The sequence below is a fragment of the Fonsecaea multimorphosa genome, assembly GCF_000836435.1.
Source record: "Fonsecaea multimorphosa CBS 102226 unplaced genomic scaffold supercont1.21, whole genome shotgun sequence".
Taxonomy (NCBI): domain Eukaryota; kingdom Fungi; phylum Ascomycota; class Eurotiomycetes; order Chaetothyriales; family Herpotrichiellaceae; genus Fonsecaea; species Fonsecaea multimorphosa.
Window position 1 is genome coordinate 185,716 of NW_015971655.1, and position 18,720 is coordinate 204,435.

Here is an 18,720-nt window from a genome sequence, read left to right on the forward strand (position 1 = left end):
TAAATTTTGCTCCTCACAGAACATGAGTCCTTGGAGTTGGATTGTATAATGTTCATCATTCAAAAGGGGACAGGAAAAGGATCTGTGCTAACCTTGACTGCATCTATACGGAAAGTGGGCGTATGATTGTGCTTCGCGCACTGCATTATTCAAATCAGAACGAAGACATTCAGGACGGAATTCGAACTTTGCGGAGAAACTGACCTGCGAACAAAATAAATTGTGCCAAGCCCGACCTTTCTCAGTCTAGTGCCATCGGGCCATCGCAGCCTTGTTCAAAATCTCAGCCTCGCGGGCACGACGAGTTGACCATCCCTCCCTTTTTCTTACCTTTGATTTCTTAATCAGCCACCACCAGCAACATGCCGTCCCTGCTTCCTAAGGCCCCCTCGTCAGCCTCAAAGGTCAATGTTACCTCAGGTCAACTTCCGTCATATGTCACTGCCTCGCAGGCTCCTACCAAGAAATCTCCGTGGCGCACGATCCGTGGACTGGATTACAATCAATATGCAGCCGTCATTCTACCGGATGAGCTATACCATCTCGTTTGGAAGAAAGTGGACGCAAGTATCGTGCCTGTAAAATATGCAAAAGTCATTATGAGGCTGGGAGATGTACTTGATGGAGAGTTTTTCACGACGTACATTAAAAGAGGTGAGCCTGCCTTGATACTATCTTCCGCTATCAACTCTCAACGCTGCGTTCAGATCGTGCGCAGGAAGCCTGACAATTTTTCGATCCTCAGGGAACATCCTCATGCTCTCAGAGGGTGAAGCAGGTGTTGATAACATTTTTTCTCTGAAGGAAGGTATGGAAGCCAACCAGTTAGTTGAAGCCATTATTTATTTGGCTTCGGAATCGCACTCGGTTGGCGTCCCTGAGTTGACTGGGAATACCAGGAATCCTGAGACTGGAGCTTTCGAAAGACTCATACGACCGAGCTGGCCTGCAAGGCACGCCAGTACCGTCTGGCGGCAGCAAACATGTCAAGTTGAGATACCGTAAGTGTCTCCTTCCGTGTTTCTGTATCGCGGCCCTACTGCACCGGAACACGAATCTATGTTTAGATATGGGGCTGACTTACCAGCAGTCGTAGAGGTCAATCTTCGTCTCCCTTCAATGTTGCACGGCAAGAAGGGCTTCGAGCGGCTCGTCTGGGCTGCAAAGCATGTCCTGAACCAAAGTCTTAACTGGCTCTTCCTAGATCTCAATACAGACTTTGGAGGTATTATTTTCTACTCTTTTACGCGAACTCTGCCCCGCGGTGCTGACACTCACCGCAGATGTCTTGAATCAGAACACAACGCCTTTGAGCATACACCATCCCACAATCCACATGCTGACGCCGGTGACACAGTCCCTGACAGCCACCTTGATTCCTCGTACGATGTCTTCAATACCTGGTGGAGTCTCCGTTCTGTCCACGGAGGCGCATGAGTCTTTGTATGACGTGTTGGAATACATCGATATGCTCTCACTGGCTTCGCCTCGCGTCCAAGCCACAGACCAGACTCACTCTTTCCTCAGCCGGTATGAGGTGCCTGACCTCGCAGATGATGTCGACTTGAATGACCCCAGCACGTCGGGAGAAACCGTCAGAGTTCTTATATGGTCTGGCCTGATACCATCTCGGTGGATTTTAGAGCTACTATGCGCCGTCATGTAAGTTGGTTGTCTCCAGATGGACTCAGGAAAGAAGTTATCGAGTGGAATCAAGCCTTCCGTCGGTCTTCTATTTTAATGCCCATCCTGGCCGTGTTCATTGCTGAGCTAGATCTGAACAGAAGATACTCCCGCGTCGGAGCCTTTGAAGCACTGTCGAGGCAGCAGCAGTGGCTCGCAATCAATGTCTCCTCTCACAAGACGCAAGCAGTCAACCAAATTGACGGCTATACGGTCTTACTTCAGCCGGCTCACAATGCTGGACAACCCCGAAATCCTCATCCAGATGACCAGACGACCAGCACCCCAGCAGACACAAATATGGATATGGGGGAACTGGTACAACAACCTTCACAGCAAGAGCAGGGCGATGATGTGGATATGACACGTACACCGACACCCGACAAACCTCAGCACACTCAGGAGCCTGCTCCATCAAAAGCAGGATTTCAATGCTATCTCTGTGCGGAATATATTGGCAGCCTGACATAGCCAAGCCGCATGAGGGCAGTCAAGTGCTTGAAACTTGCTCATGTGTGAAGCTTATCAGCTATTAGATTTGTTTGTCAACATGAGGTCGAACCGCATCGACTGGAACCCTCACTAAATTTGAGGGGTTGAACGGCTCCTCTGGCCCTCTTCTCCGCCGCACCTGGGTTCACATTTTGGCTACACAAGATGGTTCAATAAGAGAACCTAAAGGCAGGGTGATCGTCACCCAGATTATTGAGCTCGGCCTCTGGCAAGTTATACCGATGATCCCTTGCGCCCTTCTCCCGCAGCCTGTTCTCCCTCATGAGGTACCATAAGAGAACGCACGATGCTAGTGCTCCAGCGGCAAGAAGCCCCACGCCAGTTCCGAACCCAGTTGGATATGTCGGAGCTTCCGACATGAGATATATGTTGCTCCCCACGATGCCACCAATATTTCCAACGGCTAGCTGCATCGCGATTCCCACCCCACGCTTGTAATGGCCGCCGAGATTGTTGCTCAACCATCCTACAATCCCCGGCTGTGCCACGACAACGCCGGCTTGGAGGAGGTAGAGGGCAAAATATCGCACTCCAACTGAAACCGAAAAGTATGACAACAAGATGGCATATGCGATGATGGCGAGGATGCATCCGCCGAAGATGAACGAAAATCGGTGTTTGAAGTAATCGGAGAGAAAAGCGCAAGTCAAACATACCACTGTCCCGAAAACATAGAGGGGGATCGTCATAACCTGGGCTTTGGTGGAGGTCCAGCCCAGCTCCAAGAGTATCGTGGGCAGAAAGTAAGCAAACCCATAAGAGGTCGTCAGTATGCAGAGGTACGCGAAACTTCCAATCCAGATCTTGACGTCGCGGATGCAAAGCCATAGCGCCTGCTTATTCAGAACGTTCATCTCGATGCGTTTGGTGTCCGACGCCAGTCTCTGTGCCCAGAACTGTCGTTCACTTTCGGTGAGGAATTTTGCCGTCTCTGGCCAGTCGGGGAGGACCCAGTACGCCGGGATCGACACCGCAATGGTGATTAATCCTTCTAAGATCAAGATCCATCTCCAGCCACTGTATCCAGATATCCCGTTCATTTTAGCGATGGCGTAGGCCAGGAGGCCACTGAAAGCTCCCGTAACGAGGGAAGCGCCGTAGAAGATGTTCAACCTCCACTGAAACTCATGCCTCTTGTAAAACATTGTCATCAAATAGATCGACCCCGGGTAGACGCCCGCTTCGAGACCACCCAGGAGTACCCGGCAGACAACGAGGCCAGCATACGATCTTGTCAAGCCCTGGCACATGGTCACGATGCCAAAGCAGAAGGCCGACAGGCTTAGAAAGAGCGACGGCCGAACATGCTTGATCAGGATATTCGCGGGAACTTCCAGCAAGATGTACAAGATGAAGAAGACGAACAGGACGACACTGAAGTCCTGGCCATGCATATGGAGATCCTTCTCCAGACCTTGTATCCGGGCATTTGCGATATTTACTCTAGATTCAACTGTCAACGCGAGTTCTTAGGAGGAAACGGAGGACTGACCTGTCAAGAATCGTACACATGAACAGCAGACATAGCATAGGCAACAAGTTGAGGTCGCACTTTAAGAGGATGCGCCTTTCAGATATGCGCACGTCATTGGTCTCGTGCTGGATCTCTGTCGCGATATCCGCGGACTCATTTTTCTCCATCGGCCTCCTTGTAGCTTGGGCGTCGTTCGCCTCCATCTCTGTCTCGAAAACGAAGATGCGTTGAATACCCGAGATTGCACGACGAGGATGGCTTTGAGCTCCTAGGCTCTATGCAAAAGAGGGGGAGACTCTTATTAAGGCCGCTCTTCTCCATCTCTGCCACGAGGCCAGGAGGATGCTGGCCTCGGGGTAAATTGTACCACTGCTTCTGAGGACACCGAATCGTGGCCCTTGACGGACTTCACCCGCTGCATCATGCAGAGTTACCAAACCCGGCATAAAGAGACGTCGACCAAACGCATTGTGAAGGTGTTCGCTAACGCTGAAACGACAGAGATGGTTGCTGAGTAATTGCATTGTGTAAGAATGCAGCAGTTCTCACTCTCGACCAGAACGGGCAAGTGCCCACACCAAGAACGGCTAGCCTATTACCAAATCACATACTTCAACCAATAGAAAGCATCCTCCAAGACAATCCCTACCTAGGTACCTACTGCTTGTTTTGGCGGACAACTGGCCGTACAATCTGAAATGCAGATCCTTGAGTCAGAAGCCTGCTCCTCCTGCCAGCACTTGAAAGAACAAGAGTGAGCGCGGAATGAACGCGGGAAGTCGCCAAACGGGGGAGAAGGGGGAAATACCCAGGCGGCTCAGGGTACTCCACTGGCCACACCGCTGACGCACTGATTCGCAATCTGCGCTCGTTCATCATCGAATACTCGTACTCTTGGCACACGCCCTTATCAAGGGAACCGACTGGCTTATATTGGACGAGATCCCAATATCCGACAGTAGATCGCGCAACGCTGCAAGGGCTGGAGGAGAACCTGATTACGTGTGCGAAGGGCGAGTCCTATCCGCCTGTCCTTGGTCGAAGATGCCCTCGTGGCAACGATACTATGCTGATTGCGTTTGTTCACTAATGATTTCAGGACCTCCTCCCTGCACACCATGACGAAACAAGATCAGCCGCCCTTGATCTTTGTCCTGCAACCATCCTCCTCCCAATCACAGAAAGAGAAAGAGCTTCAGGCTGCCGAGCGCAAAGCCCATGCTGCCAAAGTCGCGCATGCCAGACGCCGACATGTGCGCGGAGTCGGTCAAGTCAGGCAAGGCAGAGCGGTTAGGAGGGCTGCTGCCTCAGCCGCAGGTGGTTCAAGAAGGTCGAATCAGGCTTCAGGTCCCAGGGAAGGTCTGTGTGGATGCTGATTTAAACAATTTCCGTTAGCCAAAGGACTATACACTAACCCGCCGACTTTTGTTTGCCACAGATGATTATTGGGTGGATGAGACGTCACAAGAGGATCTCCCAGCTGCTCTCCTAGTCATGTCTCAACATACTCCTGCACCGCCTTCCCAACATGGCTCTTCTGATCCGTTCGGCTCGCAGGCCATTCCCATCACGCCACGGGTGAACCAAGTCTTGCAATATGCGACCCAGACGCTGGCCAGCCTCTTTGCGACGAGCTATGTCAGGCGGTTGTTTTCCGGCCCGTGGAAAAAATATTTCGATCCCAAGACTGTCGCAATCCTTCACGATCTCAGATCGTTTGCTTGGACCTGGGAATGGTCGTCAGCCGAGGAAGGCTCGATCTCCGCCTATGTCTCCATGTACGCCACATCCATGCAACGATTCCTACCCAAGCACATCCATAAAGAATACTCGATGATGGCCTTCAGCCTCCGGACGCGAAGTCTAGAGGTGTTGCGAAAGAGAATAAGCGATCTGGACGGGACTCGCCAGCCAGATATGGCGCTGATCATGAACGTGATGCGTCTGTTCCGCATGGACTCGTTCGCTGGAGACGTCAAATCGGCGAGGGTGCATGCGAACATGATCCGTGGCTTTGCTGAGGCTGTCCCGAACCTGGAGCAAAAGGGTCACTTCGTCCGCATGACAGTCTATAACGACGTCGTCGCCGCGACCAACCAGCTCCGACGGCCATTGTTAGACTATGACAATTGGATCCAGGCTTTTATGGACGAGTGCAAACAACAAATTGCTCACTACCTTCCGCCCGAGCCCCAGAACGGTAAAGATATTCACTATTCTGTCTCGCTGTACAAATTGCGCACGATAATGAAGCGGCTCCAATGGTATTTGTCCTTCCCGAGGGAGGCAAAGTTTGCTCCGCGTACGATAGGGGACGCAGAGATGATTCATCGCTGGATCATATTAGGCGCTCAAAAGAACACGGCAACCCTCTTGCACCTCTACCAAGAATTGACCGAAGACGATGATCCCATCGTGGATCTCCATCTCACAAACGTTGCCTTGACTCTGACGTTGATCATGTCCTATCAAAAGAGCATGTGGGAGGCTATAATCCAAGGCAGTGATATCTGCGACTCTAGTCGAGTCATCATGCCACGGTTGGAGAGAGTCATGAGATCGACCCTCGAGACTTCGACCCTCGAAGAACTGCATTACTACCGGCAAGCGCATTTCTGGGTCTTTTTTGTCGGAGCTCAGATGGAGCAGCACAAGTTGCAGCGGACCCGCCCCGGTTCATCACCTCAGCAAAGCCAAGCCGCACCGCACTCACTATGGTTCAGCAATATGCTTGTGCAGCAAGCACGTTTTCTGAATCTGTGGGCATGGTCCGATGCACGGGAATTGGTTCAAAGCTTCGTCTTCAACGAGTTCTGGGAACCATCCCCGAGTATTTGGTATGAAAACCTCGTCCAAAACTTCAGTGACCCAACAGACAGATCTGTGATGGGACATAATAGCTCGCAAGCAGCGCTGGTGATCACAAGACCATTGAACAATGTTTCCTGGCCGCGCGAACAGCGCCACGTCTGACAGTGCTTGATCTTTGCCGCAAGATGCGCAGCTGCATTTCAAGGGGAAATAAAGGTAAATAGCAGTGGATGAGAACGTATCTCCTCAACATTGTCCCGGAGAAAAGGTTCCAAGAGGGGTCACATACCAATTATTCAAGATCTGAAGGGGTCAATCTGTGTGATGAAGTGAAAAGAGACAGATGGATATCGACCTTTCAAAATCCAGGCTGATGAAAAATTTACTACCTTGGTAGCTAGGTATATAGTACTTGGCGAGATCTGGCTCTAGTCCCACGATCGCAGGAGGCAAAAATGATTCCAGTGCCAAAAAAAGCTCTAAGGGAAAAAAAGGATGTGACAAGATTAGCCCCTACAAAGATGCCTCAGCCTCCATGTATATATACTGAGATGCGCCCCCCACCTCTCCTAATAAAGCCCTCGAAGAGTGATCAGTGTCTGGACCAGATCCGAATGGATTTCTCTGCCGCTTCAACAACAAACCTGATCCGGAGCCCCCGCCCGCCACACCCACAAATTGTGTACATTCAGGAGAACGGAGACCATTCTAGTGTTGAAGCTCGTTCCCGTACCTGCGCGCCAGGCCTGATCCTAATGTGGGAGGAAATTGCGGGAATGTGAGTGATATATATTGAATATTTGCGGAGTCATTCGTGGGGAGTTTCTGATTGGATTGCCGTGGTGAGAGGTGCGGCAGAACGGTGGGTTTCCTGGGAGGAGGCTGTTGCTGGCTCAACCGACCGGACGACGTTCGGAGTGATGGATGGTTTCTGTGATGCTGTCGAGAGACGTTATGCGGACTTCAATGAAAAGCATACACCTATGTGTCAACATGTCCCTTCAGCAATCAATCCGCATTCTGGAGTTGGGAATTCACGGTAGCGTAAGCCAGCATTCGGCAAGTAGATGGAAATGCGACGTTGGGATCGTAACTGCATATCCATTCGCAACTCGTCTGGCTCGCCCGCTTGATCCGGGACATGGCAACAGATTCAGTTGGTATGCCTGCCAACAGCATCAGTGCGGACACACATCGATTTTTCAGCCGGAAGATGAGATGTTCCCCTCGCATCGAGCTTAACTTCCAATGAGGTGATCAAGCAGCGTTCATTCTCCTCCCATTGAGTGTTGAGCTTCAAATGCAAAACTGGCCACCTTCGTTCAGGTGCGAGCAAATCATCGCCATTTTATAGACTTGGTATCACAGCGCCCACTCGATGGATGCGAACAAAGTCGGCAATCTGGATTCAGAGACAGGACGTCTTTAAGGACAATATGGACAAGAGGGGGGCTGTGATTGTGAGGAGAGCGTTCGGATTGAACATTCTATCAGGGCTGTCCTGGTAAGTGACATGATTGACACCGATGACCTCCAGCTTCACACTGCTGAGTAGTGATGTACTGTGGACTGGGAGGTCACTGTGTCAAACAAAGGGGTTGTTAAGTCCAGACTGTAGCGGTTGTGCAGAGTGAAGATGATAATGCCAAGACTCTACAAAACTGCGCGAAATCTACACCTTGATCCACCGCATAAATATTCCTTCTCGCTTTCGCTTGCTCCACCGTTCCTACACGTGACCACGCTAAGCATCAAAATGGTGTTCCTTGTCGCTCTCGCCGTCCTGGCGGCATGCCTCCTCCTTGTAGTCGACTACCGTCTGTCCGAAATCATCGCTTCCCACATTTTCCAGAGCATCGGCAAGATGGAGGAGTTCCAGTCCGAGACCGACAGCGATTACACCAGTTACTGGCGTGACTGGGTGAGTTTCACACCATACCCCCGAAAACAGCCTCACATTCCCCTCTCACATAGAACTCACTTTGTCACTGAAATGTACCCGAGTAAACACGCCACTGACTTTCAAACTCCCAGTTCATCTCTTCGCGTGGCAACGAGTACTTTTGTGAGATCGACGAAGAATACATCACCGACCGCTTCAACTTGACTGGCCTTAACACGGAAGTCCACTACTACCAACACGCCCTCGACCTGATCACCGATGTGTTCGACCTCGACTGTGAAGACGACATGCGCGAGACGATCGAAAAGTCGGCGCGCCATCTCTACGGGCTCGTCCACGCGCGCTACATCGTCACCACCCGCGGCCTGGCCAAGATGGTCGAGAAGTTCAAAAAGTCCGATTTCGGCCGTTGCCCGCGTGTCATGTGCGAGAGTCACCCACTGCTGCCCTTCGGACCGAGCGACAACCCGGGCCTCAAGACGGTCAAGCTCTACTGCGCCAAGTGCGAGGACATTTACAACCCGAAGTCGTCCCGCCATGCGGCCATCGACGGCGCGTACTTTGGCAGTTCCTTCCACAACATCCTGTTCCAGGTCTACCCGGCCCTTGTGCCCGTCAAGTCTAGGAGACGGTACGAGCCCAAGGTCTTCGGGTTCAAGGTCCACCACGCCGCCGTCTTGGCTAGGTGGCAGGACGTTGTGAGGAGACAGCAACGGAAGCGGTTGGAGGAAGCCACCGTGGTCGCCGAAGGGCAGCAATTGTTCATCGAGGATGCCGAGAGCAGCGACGGCGGCGCCGGCGACTTGGATCGTGCCGAAGAACTCGATGACGACGAGCTTGTCGGCGACAATGGCGATCGCAGAATGGCTGCTACCGGTGGCGACACTGAGGAGGGTGTGGCCCTGTACGGAGCTGCCCTAGCTGCTACAGGACAGGCTGCGCACTGAAAAACAGCGAGATCACGACATCCAATTGACAAAACGGCGTTACGACATCATGGCAGAATGATGGGGACGAAGCGGTGAATTGGCGTACGTAATCATTGCTTGCACAAAGCGTGGCTTAGGAGCACACCGGGGCATCGAGGCGTCTCATCGTCCTTTAGGGGAACAAATGCTGAACAAACACAAAGGAGAAATTCATGGGCTGAAAAGGGGCTGAACGGTTGGAAAGGGCGCAAAGGCTCGATCGAATCACGATCACCAAACCCAGAAGGTGCGCTGTGCAAAAAACGCACGGTAGATCCCAAGTCGTACCACCAGTGTGTAGCTGAGACTTTTCACCCTGTCGATACTGAATCTCAATCGGCTTGATTGGGGAGCATCCGAGTTTCAAGAATTATGTAAAACTCTCATTGTAAACTGGCTAAGCAGGCCATCATCGCTTGAAGCCATCGCTGTATCTTAAGATGCTAACAATGCAGCTCAAAATTTGCCCCCCTTCCCAAGCCTAGGCCGTGTGAACGTTCCCAGCATCAACCACAATGGCGTCGTTGACCTCTGGGGCGGCGGCGGCGGCGGTGGCGGAAGAGGACCAGGAGAAGCAGTCGGCTGGCTCGTAATCCGAGACCTCTAATCTCGTCGTCTCCTCTTGCCCTTCCGTCCCGTATCCTCCTGCGCTTCGTCCACTTCTTCGTCCTTGCCTTTCCTCAGCTCCTCCGGCTGCAGTCCCCATGCCTCGGCATCAATCCAGTCCTCCCCGTCCGACCACTCGCCCACGTGGCCCTCGGTTCTGCACCAGTTCCAGACCTTGTCCCGCATCCTTTTCGCCTTGATGAGTTTTCCCAACACGGCCTCGTAGCCGCGCACGCTCTCCTCTTGTTTTTGGATGTACATCATCAGAAGACGGCGAGTCTCCATCAGTTCGTCAACGGGAAGGCCGAGACGCGCTAGACTCCGTGGTGGCCGGTGGTTTGCTGCGAGGACGGGAGGAAGAAGGAATAACGGGTCAGGTTGAAGGAGGGACGAGTCTATGGATGAAACCGTTGACTCTGGGGAGAGGGGAGGAGTCGGCGCGGTCGAGCTGTTGTGCTCAGCGGCCAGGGCTCGAGTAATCCTTCGTGTGGGTTTCGGCTGACTCTCGTCTTCGGACGCTGCATCACCTTCCTGCTCCGGTTGTCGCTCTTGGCCATCCACTTCCACAGTTATGGATGCATCTTGTTCTTTCCCTGCCTCAATCTCGGCGGTCTCGTCTTTCGAAGCTGGTCCATCCTCTCCTTTATGTACTCCGTTCGTTTTTGGATGTTCGGGCTGATCACCGGCTACTTCTTTGGCAGACTGCTCGACTGTTATCTCAGGGAGCGGCCTCGACTTGCCGGCCTTTGCAGCTTGATCCCTGTCATCCGTGTTCGGGCTGGTCTCTGGCACACTTGCCACAGAATTGGACACATTCTCGTCCTTTCCACCATTTGCGTAATTGTGTCCATTCACTCCGTTCTGAGAGCTTTCGTTCTCGAAGCCGCGCTTCCTTTTCTTTCCCGCGTGCTGTGTAGGTAGTTCGGGTTTGGGATCGAAGAGATCCCAATCATCCACACCCTCAGTAGTCTCGAGTGGCATCCACGGCTCGTCTCCCATGAATTGTCTGTTCAGATTTTTGGCCCGCCAGAGATTGGATCTTTCCAGACGCAGTTTCTCTTCGGTAGATTTGATCATGTCAGGAAGGGCGCGGTCGGTAAAGGGTAAAGACAGCGTAGGGTGGCTCGAGAGCTCCGAGGGGTGTTTTAAGGGACATAACAGCTCTGGCACGTAGCATTAGCCATCGTTTTCACAATGAGAACGCAGCTGGGGACATACCTTCGAGTCGGATGCCGGCGTAAGCATTTTCTTCTTCAGCGTCTGCATCCGCCTCGGCGTCACTTTCGCTATCTTCCAGTTCGTCGCCAAACTCGTTGTATCTCCTTGGGTTGCGTTGCAGGATGTATCGCGTGTAGCCAGCATGTTCTATTTTCTGTGCGCGGAGTGAGCTCCTGGAGCCTCCCATACACCCCACCAAAAGCTCGAATCTACACTTACTTGTTTGTGACCGTCTTGGCCGTGTGGATAGGGCAGAGCGCCAGCGTGAATATAGTTTGCACCCCTTGCTAGTTTATGGCCTCTGTTCGTGGCCGCAGAGGTGACTTGGTCCGTGGGACCTAGTTGTTGAAGGAGGATTAGCTCCACATTTCGCAGCGAGCATGCCTTGAGGAGTGAGGAGGTTATTTACCATCTCTTTCGCGCCGCAGGGTTCTTTTAAGCGCTGCGATCGTCTCTGCAATTTCCACATGTTGAGGAGGCATGTTGGCGGTCGAGAGAGGGTGAAGGGGAAGCGACCGTGAAGGACGCAGTTGACAGGACCAGCGCAGGCGGTCGGTTGCGGTGTCGCGAGGGTGGAGAGGATGAAAGCAAATATCTAGAAGCAGAGCGACGATCGATTAACACTCGGCATAATGAGCGTCCTATTATGGGTTTGACTTTGGAAGAATGAGTCGCATAGACCACGAAGGAGGCTCGCAGGTCGACTTTCAAACTTGACCATCCCTCACTCCTCATCCGTTGCCCACCCTGCAGCCAATCACCATATGCGCCCTGAACTGAAGCTGCGGCAAACCTGCCCGAAAAGCGTCCCTCAGGGTTCACGGGGGTTTCCCAACTTATGACGCAATGATGCCAGCAAAGCAACATCGAGTCTTTGTGTACAAGTCCTTGCTGTACTTGAGGCAGCCGTCCATGACATGACGGTCACAGGAGCTCCCGCAAGATACTTGTAACCATCCAAGTCTTTTGAGTATCTATCATTCTTTCCCCCATGCACGTCTCGTCCTTTTACGCCTTTTTCCGTTCCTTCTGCTTCGTCATTGAGCGAGTTACGGGCCTCGCATCCTTTTTCGCGTAGATTTCCGCAGTGAAGGGACTGGGACACGTCAGTGGTCGTATGTGCAAAGCATAGATGGTGTCTCACTCTTCAAATCGCAAGGCACCGAGATACATCACAAACACCTCCAATGTCAGGAGCACACCGGCTGTCCGACCATAGTACAAAGCGGTGCCCAAGAACGAAAGCGTGCTGCCCCAGTACATTGGTGCGCCGGTGACGTTGAAGGGAAATCCTTCAACCTTTTCGTCCATTAAGATGCCAAAGTAGTCGCCCAAGTACGTCCCAGTGACCCCCAGTGCGTACATGCTGGAAAGGACGAGGACATTGCCAGTGAGAAAGAGGGCCACTCCGATTTCCGGCTGATGTAATGGGGGATAGATTGGCTGCTGCTCCAGCGCGGTCTTATAGAGAGAGTCTCGAATGACCCCGATGGCGAAGATGGTCACTGCCAGAGCGTAGCAGCCATAATAAGGTGAGCCAAACGCCTTGGTCAAAAAGTGAGTTTTGTGCTCTATTCCAGTCAGTCTAGGGCTGCCGTCTGAAGGAAAAATTTTACCTTGGCGGGCGACGATACTTTTGCGGTCAGTTTCTGAATGTACAAACACTGGAGTACTCTGCACTTACTTCCAGAAGATTGGATTGAACGCAATGGCCGCCGCCGCAACTTCAGTACTCAGTCAGTCCGTGTCCCATAGGCACCAGCCATTGACCTCGAGCCTTACCGTAGAGAGACGGCTGAGATGCGTCAATGAAACCAAGCTTCTCTTTCCCCGTTAGACCGGCAAAGATGTTCTGGATCTTCTCCATATTTGCGCCGATATGACCGAGCTCTTCTCTGTCGAAAGCGCTTTTATCGGAGAGACGTGCAGGCAACTGAAAACCTCCAAGTGAAAAGGAGGAAACACGCGAACCTGAATCGAGACGAAAGATATTGCTTGGCACAGATATGACGTGATACCATCTACAAATCCATTGCTGAAGTTCCCCATCCATGCAATCTTCGAAGCCCTGTTGCCCTACCGAGTACGAGGTACACATACCTATCTCTGTTCTTTCGAAAAAGCTATCCACAGAAACGAATTTAATTGCAAGCAACTTTCTTCGCCTTCTAGAGAAGCATGGAGTCCACCCAGCCGCATCACCACTTGCTGGGGTATCTTTGAAGCCCATCAGTGAAGGAGAGCTTTCTAGCGCTCCATTTCAAGCACCTCTGAAGCGGCCATATTGACTGCCAAAAAAGCAGGCTACTTAGACCTTGACGAGCACATTTCCCTTCTTGTCCACCTTGACCCCGCTGCCCCCTGCTAAGACCCTCAATGTCTGTCCAAAATATGCATCGACCACATTCATATGCACTGCGATCCACTCATCCTTCTTATTGGGCAGTATCCGATAGTTTAACGTCTGCCTGCTGATGGGGACTAAGCTGATCGCGCACGCTTTCGACCCACTGAACGCAAAGTCTTCGCTCGCTTCCATGGACACATTGAACGTAAGATAATGCATGCTCGGATTCTCGATCGTGAAAGACAACTTGTACGCCTCAATGTTCAGTGGTCCGAGACTAGTCGAGGAAACAGTGAGCATGACTCTTGGCTCGGCCATCGGCGCCACGAGTCGAGGCACTTCAAGAAGTGTTGTGCTGACTTCCTCTGAATCTTGTCGACGCCAGCCGATTTCCAATGCGAGTTCGACGGCCACAGTATGCCGGTCGCCAAGTACCAGTTTCTGGAGCGTGAGATCAAAGTCGAACGTCTCCGTGTGATCCGGTTTAATCACTGTCGAAATGGTTGCATCGGAGTCTTTGGTTGCAGCGCCTGTCTCCGCCGTTTTCCTCACAATGCCAGTGCTCGCTGAGCAGACCGCGCCCCCTACGATTTTTGTGGCTGTGAGCAATATGGCTTCAATGACTAGAGGCTCCGCGGCGAAGGAGTAGAGACTCGCTCCAACGGAGTATAGATGCCTCAAGCCCAGAGGGGTCAAAGAATCCGAGTGCTGTGGGGGGGCTTCGAAGAAGTTCGGCCAAGGTTCCTTGTCCAGTTGGGGGATGAAGTCGTAATTTGCTTCAAAGGGGCGGATGACTCCGACGTCGACAGTCAGGGTTTTGGTAAGGATCGTTTCCGGTTCGGAGTTGAGTCGGTATGTCGCGAGAAGCTCAACTTCGTGATCGACCGCGGCAGCTGTATCTGTTATGCGGAGTGACACAACGGCCTTTTCTGATGATGGAATTGTTCCAAGTTCACGATGTTCCAACGTCAGCAATCCGGGTCCTGATGCAGCCGCTGGAGCGGTCTTCAATCCTGTCCCAACCCACATCATCTGCGCCGCGCCCTCGACTGGGCTGATCATGCGGGCATCGAGCGACGCAATTGCATCTTCCGCTTCTTCGTTCAAAATCTCAAACACTATTGTTATTGATTCGTTTGTGTAGTATGATCGTCTGAGGCCGGGAGCTTCAATCTTCAGTTTTGGTGGTTTGGGCTGCACGTTGATCTTGTTGAAGGCATTCGACTCTTGCCCAAGTGATCGAGGCATGGGTGTACCGGCTTTCGATTCCCACCACTGGCCTATCGAGTGTGAAAAGTCGGTCGACGTCGCGGCAAAGTTGAGAGTCTCGTCATTGATCATCAGTGTAATGGATGCAACGGAGATTTCCCCGGCTTCTCTAGGTATAACACGTAGCCGGAATATCTTGGTGTGGTCTGGCGGTATCGTTAGATCAGCGCTGCTTATCTGTGCCGCAATAGCGCCTGCAGAAGATCTTCTTATAGATGATAGAGACATGGTCGAGGAATCATCCAAGCGGACGTCTATGAATTGGGCAGTCGGGGTGGCGGCGCTGCTATCTTCCCCTTCCTTTGCAACCAGATGAACAGGTTTTAGACTGCCTTCGAAGACAACCTTGATCTCCGATAGGCGGATGGCAGGTAGACCAATCTGCGCTCGAGACTGTATGCAGAGTTGACACTCCACAGGCTCTCCAACAAACACATCGTGCGTTGAGAAAGAAAACGTTGCAACCAACGGAGAAAGAGCTTCATCAATGCCCACCGCGACAGACAGCACCCCGTCATTGTTGCTGGACGGTATGATCCCTCGGCGGAGATCGTAGTTAGTGTTCGGCTTCTGGCGAAATACTTGATTAGATAGCTCCCAGATCAGCTGAGCTAGCAACTCGCCATCTTGAACATGAGCGAGACAATCAAGGAGAGCCCAACCAAGGCCTTGAAGCAACTTCCACCACCCAGCATGTCTCCAGTATTGGTTATGCCACAACTGTCGTAACGTGGTGACTGCTTCTGCCCACGATTCTGCCTGGATTTGCTGAAATGCTTTCTGGAGCTCTAGAGCCTCAATTTTGCGCAGTTGGCCTCGCTTTGCGAAATGACTGATGGCCGCATCCAACGTCGAGATGATCTCACCCACATAATCATACCCTGGGCTTCCATCTGCGGGAAATTCACGGTATGGCTCAAGCGCAAGATAGGTATCGTAAAGATGAGCCTTGCTGGCAACCATGGAAGCCGGTGAACGACCTGGAGACTGCCTATCTTCCTCTGGGATTTGCAGGGCCCAGTTTCGGCGCGCATGAATGCATCTCTTTGCAATTTCCAACCAATATCCCTCATGATGAAGCTGTTCCCAGGGGGCAATACGCTCGCCCGTAGAAAGTGACTTGTCCACATCAGCGAAAATAGGAAGCAGGCCAGGCGTGTTGGGGAGCTCTAAATGTAACAGAGGATATTCCGACCGAGACACCAGATCCGCCATGATTTTTGCCCAGGCAGTCTGCCACGCTTCCCAGCTGTAGTTATTTGTTCCCTTACCTCTTCGATCGACCAGATCTCTGATTCGGTCTCGGTGGGCAACCCATGACCTCACCGCTGTCGTAACTTGATCAGTCCACAAGAGACATCTGATGGTGCGAAAAGCAATGCCATCCGCCAGCAGCCTTGCCTCGTTGAAACGCGGGCTCCAAACGGCGATAGCATCTATGATTTCAGCAGCAAACAGATTATCATAAGCAGTCTCATAGTTCCGACACGCCGCGTCCATCTCTTGCCGGAATTCGGCGAAGACGCCGAGCTTGAATTCATATCGGACATTCCAACCTTGTAAAGACAGTATATGCGAGCTTCCCGGCTGTACAGTGGGTTGCGGGGCCGCGCTCCGATTACGCTTGCGTCGTGCATGCTTCGAAAGGTCTCGGTAATATTCTACACAAATAGGATGAAGAGATGAAAGGACAGAACTGACAAATGCAGTGACTTCTGCAGGCGAGGAGTTATGGGCGAGGAAATAGATGCTTTTCCCGTCCAGGCCGGTCGCACGTCGAATGGTGCTAAAGCGCTCTTCGAGATCGGAAGGGCTAATTATGCCATCTCCAAGTAATATCACCACAAGTCTGGTCTTGTAATTGGCCGACGTAAGGACACTGCGCACATTGTTGATCTCGGACTTCAATTTATTGTCATGAAGAGAACTGGTGTTGGGGTCGGAGCCTAGAGTAAAGATGGTCAAGAGGGCGCAAGGCAGTCGTGACTGGTGCTTCGTGATCCACAGGGGAGAGATGATGCCATCAGGGTACAAGGGAGAGCTGGGAGTCAAGGGCGATAGCGGAGAGTGCAGCACAAGTGCTGGCGGTGGGCTTCCATTCGCATCGACAGCTGACAGACGGGGAGAATGGGGAGGGGGCGGTGCTTTGCGAGGAGGGAGAGTGTAGACCTGCACCATGTGTCAGCGTCGCAATCTGGTAGGAAAGAGTTCATGGTAAGAGGAGCGCTGACCTACCCGTCCGACCTTGACTATCTTGAAAATCCTGCCATTCCTCGCGGTAGAATATTGAGAGTGCCACGGAACATCAGAGGCATCTTGTTCGCAGAACGATTGCAGCAACTGCTCGGCGAGAGGTCCGCTGACAACTGGCGCATCCACCTTGATTCTAAATCCACCTTCGTGCAAAAATTCATGGGTCTTTCCCAAGGCGTCTGGCTCGCTCGGGCTTCTCGTATTCAACCCTGAGAGGAGCAGTAAAGGCAGGTTATGAAGGACGTAGTCTTGCGGGAAACGGTCCATGATGCTCGGACATCTTGCGTTCTGACGGTAGTCAGATGCCTATCACAGAGAAAGCCTCTCTATCTCGCGCTGGTGTACGATGGAAGGCAACGGCTCAAGGAATAAGGTCGTCAGCGTGTAAAATCGATCTTCAATTGATGTTGGAAGAATGGGAGTGAGATGGATCACTGCATGGGAACCAGCTCGCCAGCTCGCCAGACAGTCTGCGCCCGCGGCACTTTCCTAATTGGGAGCAGCTCGCCATGATGATCCTCACCCATGCCACGAACCTCATCATGCGACCCGAGATCTCTCTGGCTCTCCTCGAATAACATCAATGGTGTTTCTCTCTATTATCGGAAGTTGCAAGGATTCCCTTCCCGTCATCTTGAGAATCAATTCTCCTTTGGCGGGTTGGTGGCGACTCTGTTATTCCCACGTTGGTTGTTCTAGTCATGACCCGACGTGCTACCGAGCGCTCAACCAATGCTCTTGACAATGCTGCAGGTTCAACTAAGCATCTAGACTACCAGGTATTTCACGACTGACCCGGACGAGCTCAAACGAGCTCACACCGTTACGTATACGTGGGCAGTCCCTTTGGATACCTCCTGCGGATGTGGCACATCATCGGCCCTGGCGGCAACCTCGAGGCTGAATCTGCATGTGTCTTATCCTGACGCCCAAAATTTGGAGACGGATCTTGCAATCGGGCATTGCACATTGCCATCGACTTGGACGCTTCACATTGAGGGCTTCTTCATGTGCTCCGTGGTTGGCACTTAGATGTGCATGTGGCCCTTTTCGTGCTGATGATAGCGTGGACCCAGCATTTGCCTGACTGATATAAGTTTGATGTATAAGATACGTCTCGGACATCGCCTTTCATTTGCAACCCGATGTGTTCGACGGAGTCAAGGGCAGCTTCCAGATTGGGTATTTATCTCTTTTGTCACGGCCCGCAGAGCTAGCATTCCGCCCCAGCTCCACGGATAGGTTTCTTCCAATAATGCAGCACGCTGACACCCCCCCACTTGTTTGTCACGACGCGCCATGCGAAGCACAGATCGTGCCCTGTCACTTCCACCTCATCGACACCCTGCTATTGCCGCTCTTCGGCCGCTGTTCGCTTACCAAGCCATGCGAGGGACGGTAGACTCAGCTGGGCTCTTTACTGGCCTCCTCGCCTTTCAGGGTAAAGCCAAAGAGGCGAAACCTGCGGATTCCTGTTACGACTCCCGAGGGAGTGGATGCACAACAGCACCGTCTGCATCTGGAAGGCGCACAGGGCGGCAAGACGGCAATGCGCCATCTCGGCTGGACCAGCGTTGTCTGTCTGGCCCCAGCGCCAGTTCCATGCACTACCTGCATTCTAATCTGACGAGGACCAGAGCTCGAGCTCCATCGGGCGTGGTCTGCGGGACCTAAA

The 18,720-nt window shown here is 52.4% G+C and overlaps 7 protein-coding genes across 7 annotated transcripts; 3 read left to right on the forward strand and 4 right to left on the reverse strand.

The window, feature by feature from the left end:
• Positions 1 to 362: 362 nt before the first annotated feature.
• On the forward strand, positions 363 to 2,154 carry Z520_08878 (uncharacterized protein; the record flags this gene model as incomplete). Its single annotated transcript, XM_016779374.1, has 6 exons — positions 363 to 654; positions 746 to 808; positions 900 to 1,001; positions 1,091 to 1,225; positions 1,284 to 1,662; positions 1,785 to 2,154. The coding sequence occupies 6 exons, from the start codon at positions 363 to 365 to the stop codon at positions 2,152 to 2,154; spliced, it is 1,341 nt and encodes a 446-aa protein (XP_016629484.1).
• A 191-nt stretch (positions 2,155 to 2,345) lies between these two features.
• Positions 2,346 to 3,873, reverse strand: Z520_08879 (uncharacterized protein; the record flags this gene model as incomplete). The annotated part of the gene is made up of 2 exons (XM_016779375.1): positions 2,346 to 3,639; positions 3,689 to 3,873. The coding sequence occupies 2 exons, from the start codon at positions 3,871 to 3,873 to the stop codon at positions 2,346 to 2,348; spliced, it is 1,479 nt and encodes a 492-aa protein (XP_016629485.1).
• A 915-nt stretch (positions 3,874 to 4,788) lies between these two features.
• On the forward strand, positions 4,789 to 6,643 carry Z520_08880 (uncharacterized protein; the record flags this gene model as incomplete). Its single annotated transcript, XM_016779376.1, has 2 exons — positions 4,789 to 5,029; positions 5,109 to 6,643. 2 exons carry the CDS (start codon positions 4,789 to 4,791, stop codon positions 6,641 to 6,643), a joined length of 1,776 nt encoding a protein of 591 aa, XP_016629486.1.
• Positions 6,644 to 8,237: 1,594 nt separating this feature from the next.
• On the forward strand, positions 8,238 to 9,331 carry Z520_08881 (uncharacterized protein; the record flags this gene model as incomplete). Its single annotated transcript, XM_016779377.1, has 2 exons — positions 8,238 to 8,402; positions 8,516 to 9,331. The coding sequence occupies 2 exons, from the start codon at positions 8,238 to 8,240 to the stop codon at positions 9,329 to 9,331; spliced, it is 981 nt and encodes a 326-aa protein (XP_016629487.1).
• A 624-nt stretch (positions 9,332 to 9,955) lies between these two features.
• On the reverse strand, positions 9,956 to 11,658 carry Z520_08882 (uncharacterized protein; the record flags this gene model as incomplete). Its single annotated transcript, XM_016779378.1, has 4 exons — positions 9,956 to 11,121; positions 11,177 to 11,330; positions 11,396 to 11,514; positions 11,586 to 11,658. 4 exons carry the CDS (start codon positions 11,656 to 11,658, stop codon positions 9,956 to 9,958), a joined length of 1,512 nt encoding a protein of 503 aa, XP_016629488.1.
• A 526-nt stretch (positions 11,659 to 12,184) lies between these two features.
• Positions 12,185 to 13,043, reverse strand: Z520_08883 (uncharacterized protein; the record flags this gene model as incomplete). The annotated part of the gene is made up of 5 exons (XM_016779379.1): positions 12,185 to 12,272; positions 12,321 to 12,747; positions 12,793 to 12,809; positions 12,861 to 12,900; positions 12,959 to 13,043. 5 exons carry the CDS (start codon positions 13,041 to 13,043, stop codon positions 12,185 to 12,187), a joined length of 657 nt encoding a protein of 218 aa, XP_016629489.1.
• A 441-nt stretch (positions 13,044 to 13,484) lies between these two features.
• Positions 13,485 to 17,312, reverse strand: Z520_08884 (uncharacterized protein; the record flags this gene model as incomplete). Its single annotated transcript, XM_016779380.1, has 2 exons — positions 13,485 to 16,961; positions 17,028 to 17,312. 2 exons carry the CDS (start codon positions 17,310 to 17,312, stop codon positions 13,485 to 13,487), a joined length of 3,762 nt encoding a protein of 1,253 aa, XP_016629490.1.
• Between the last annotated feature and the right edge of the window lie 1,408 nt (positions 17,313 to 18,720).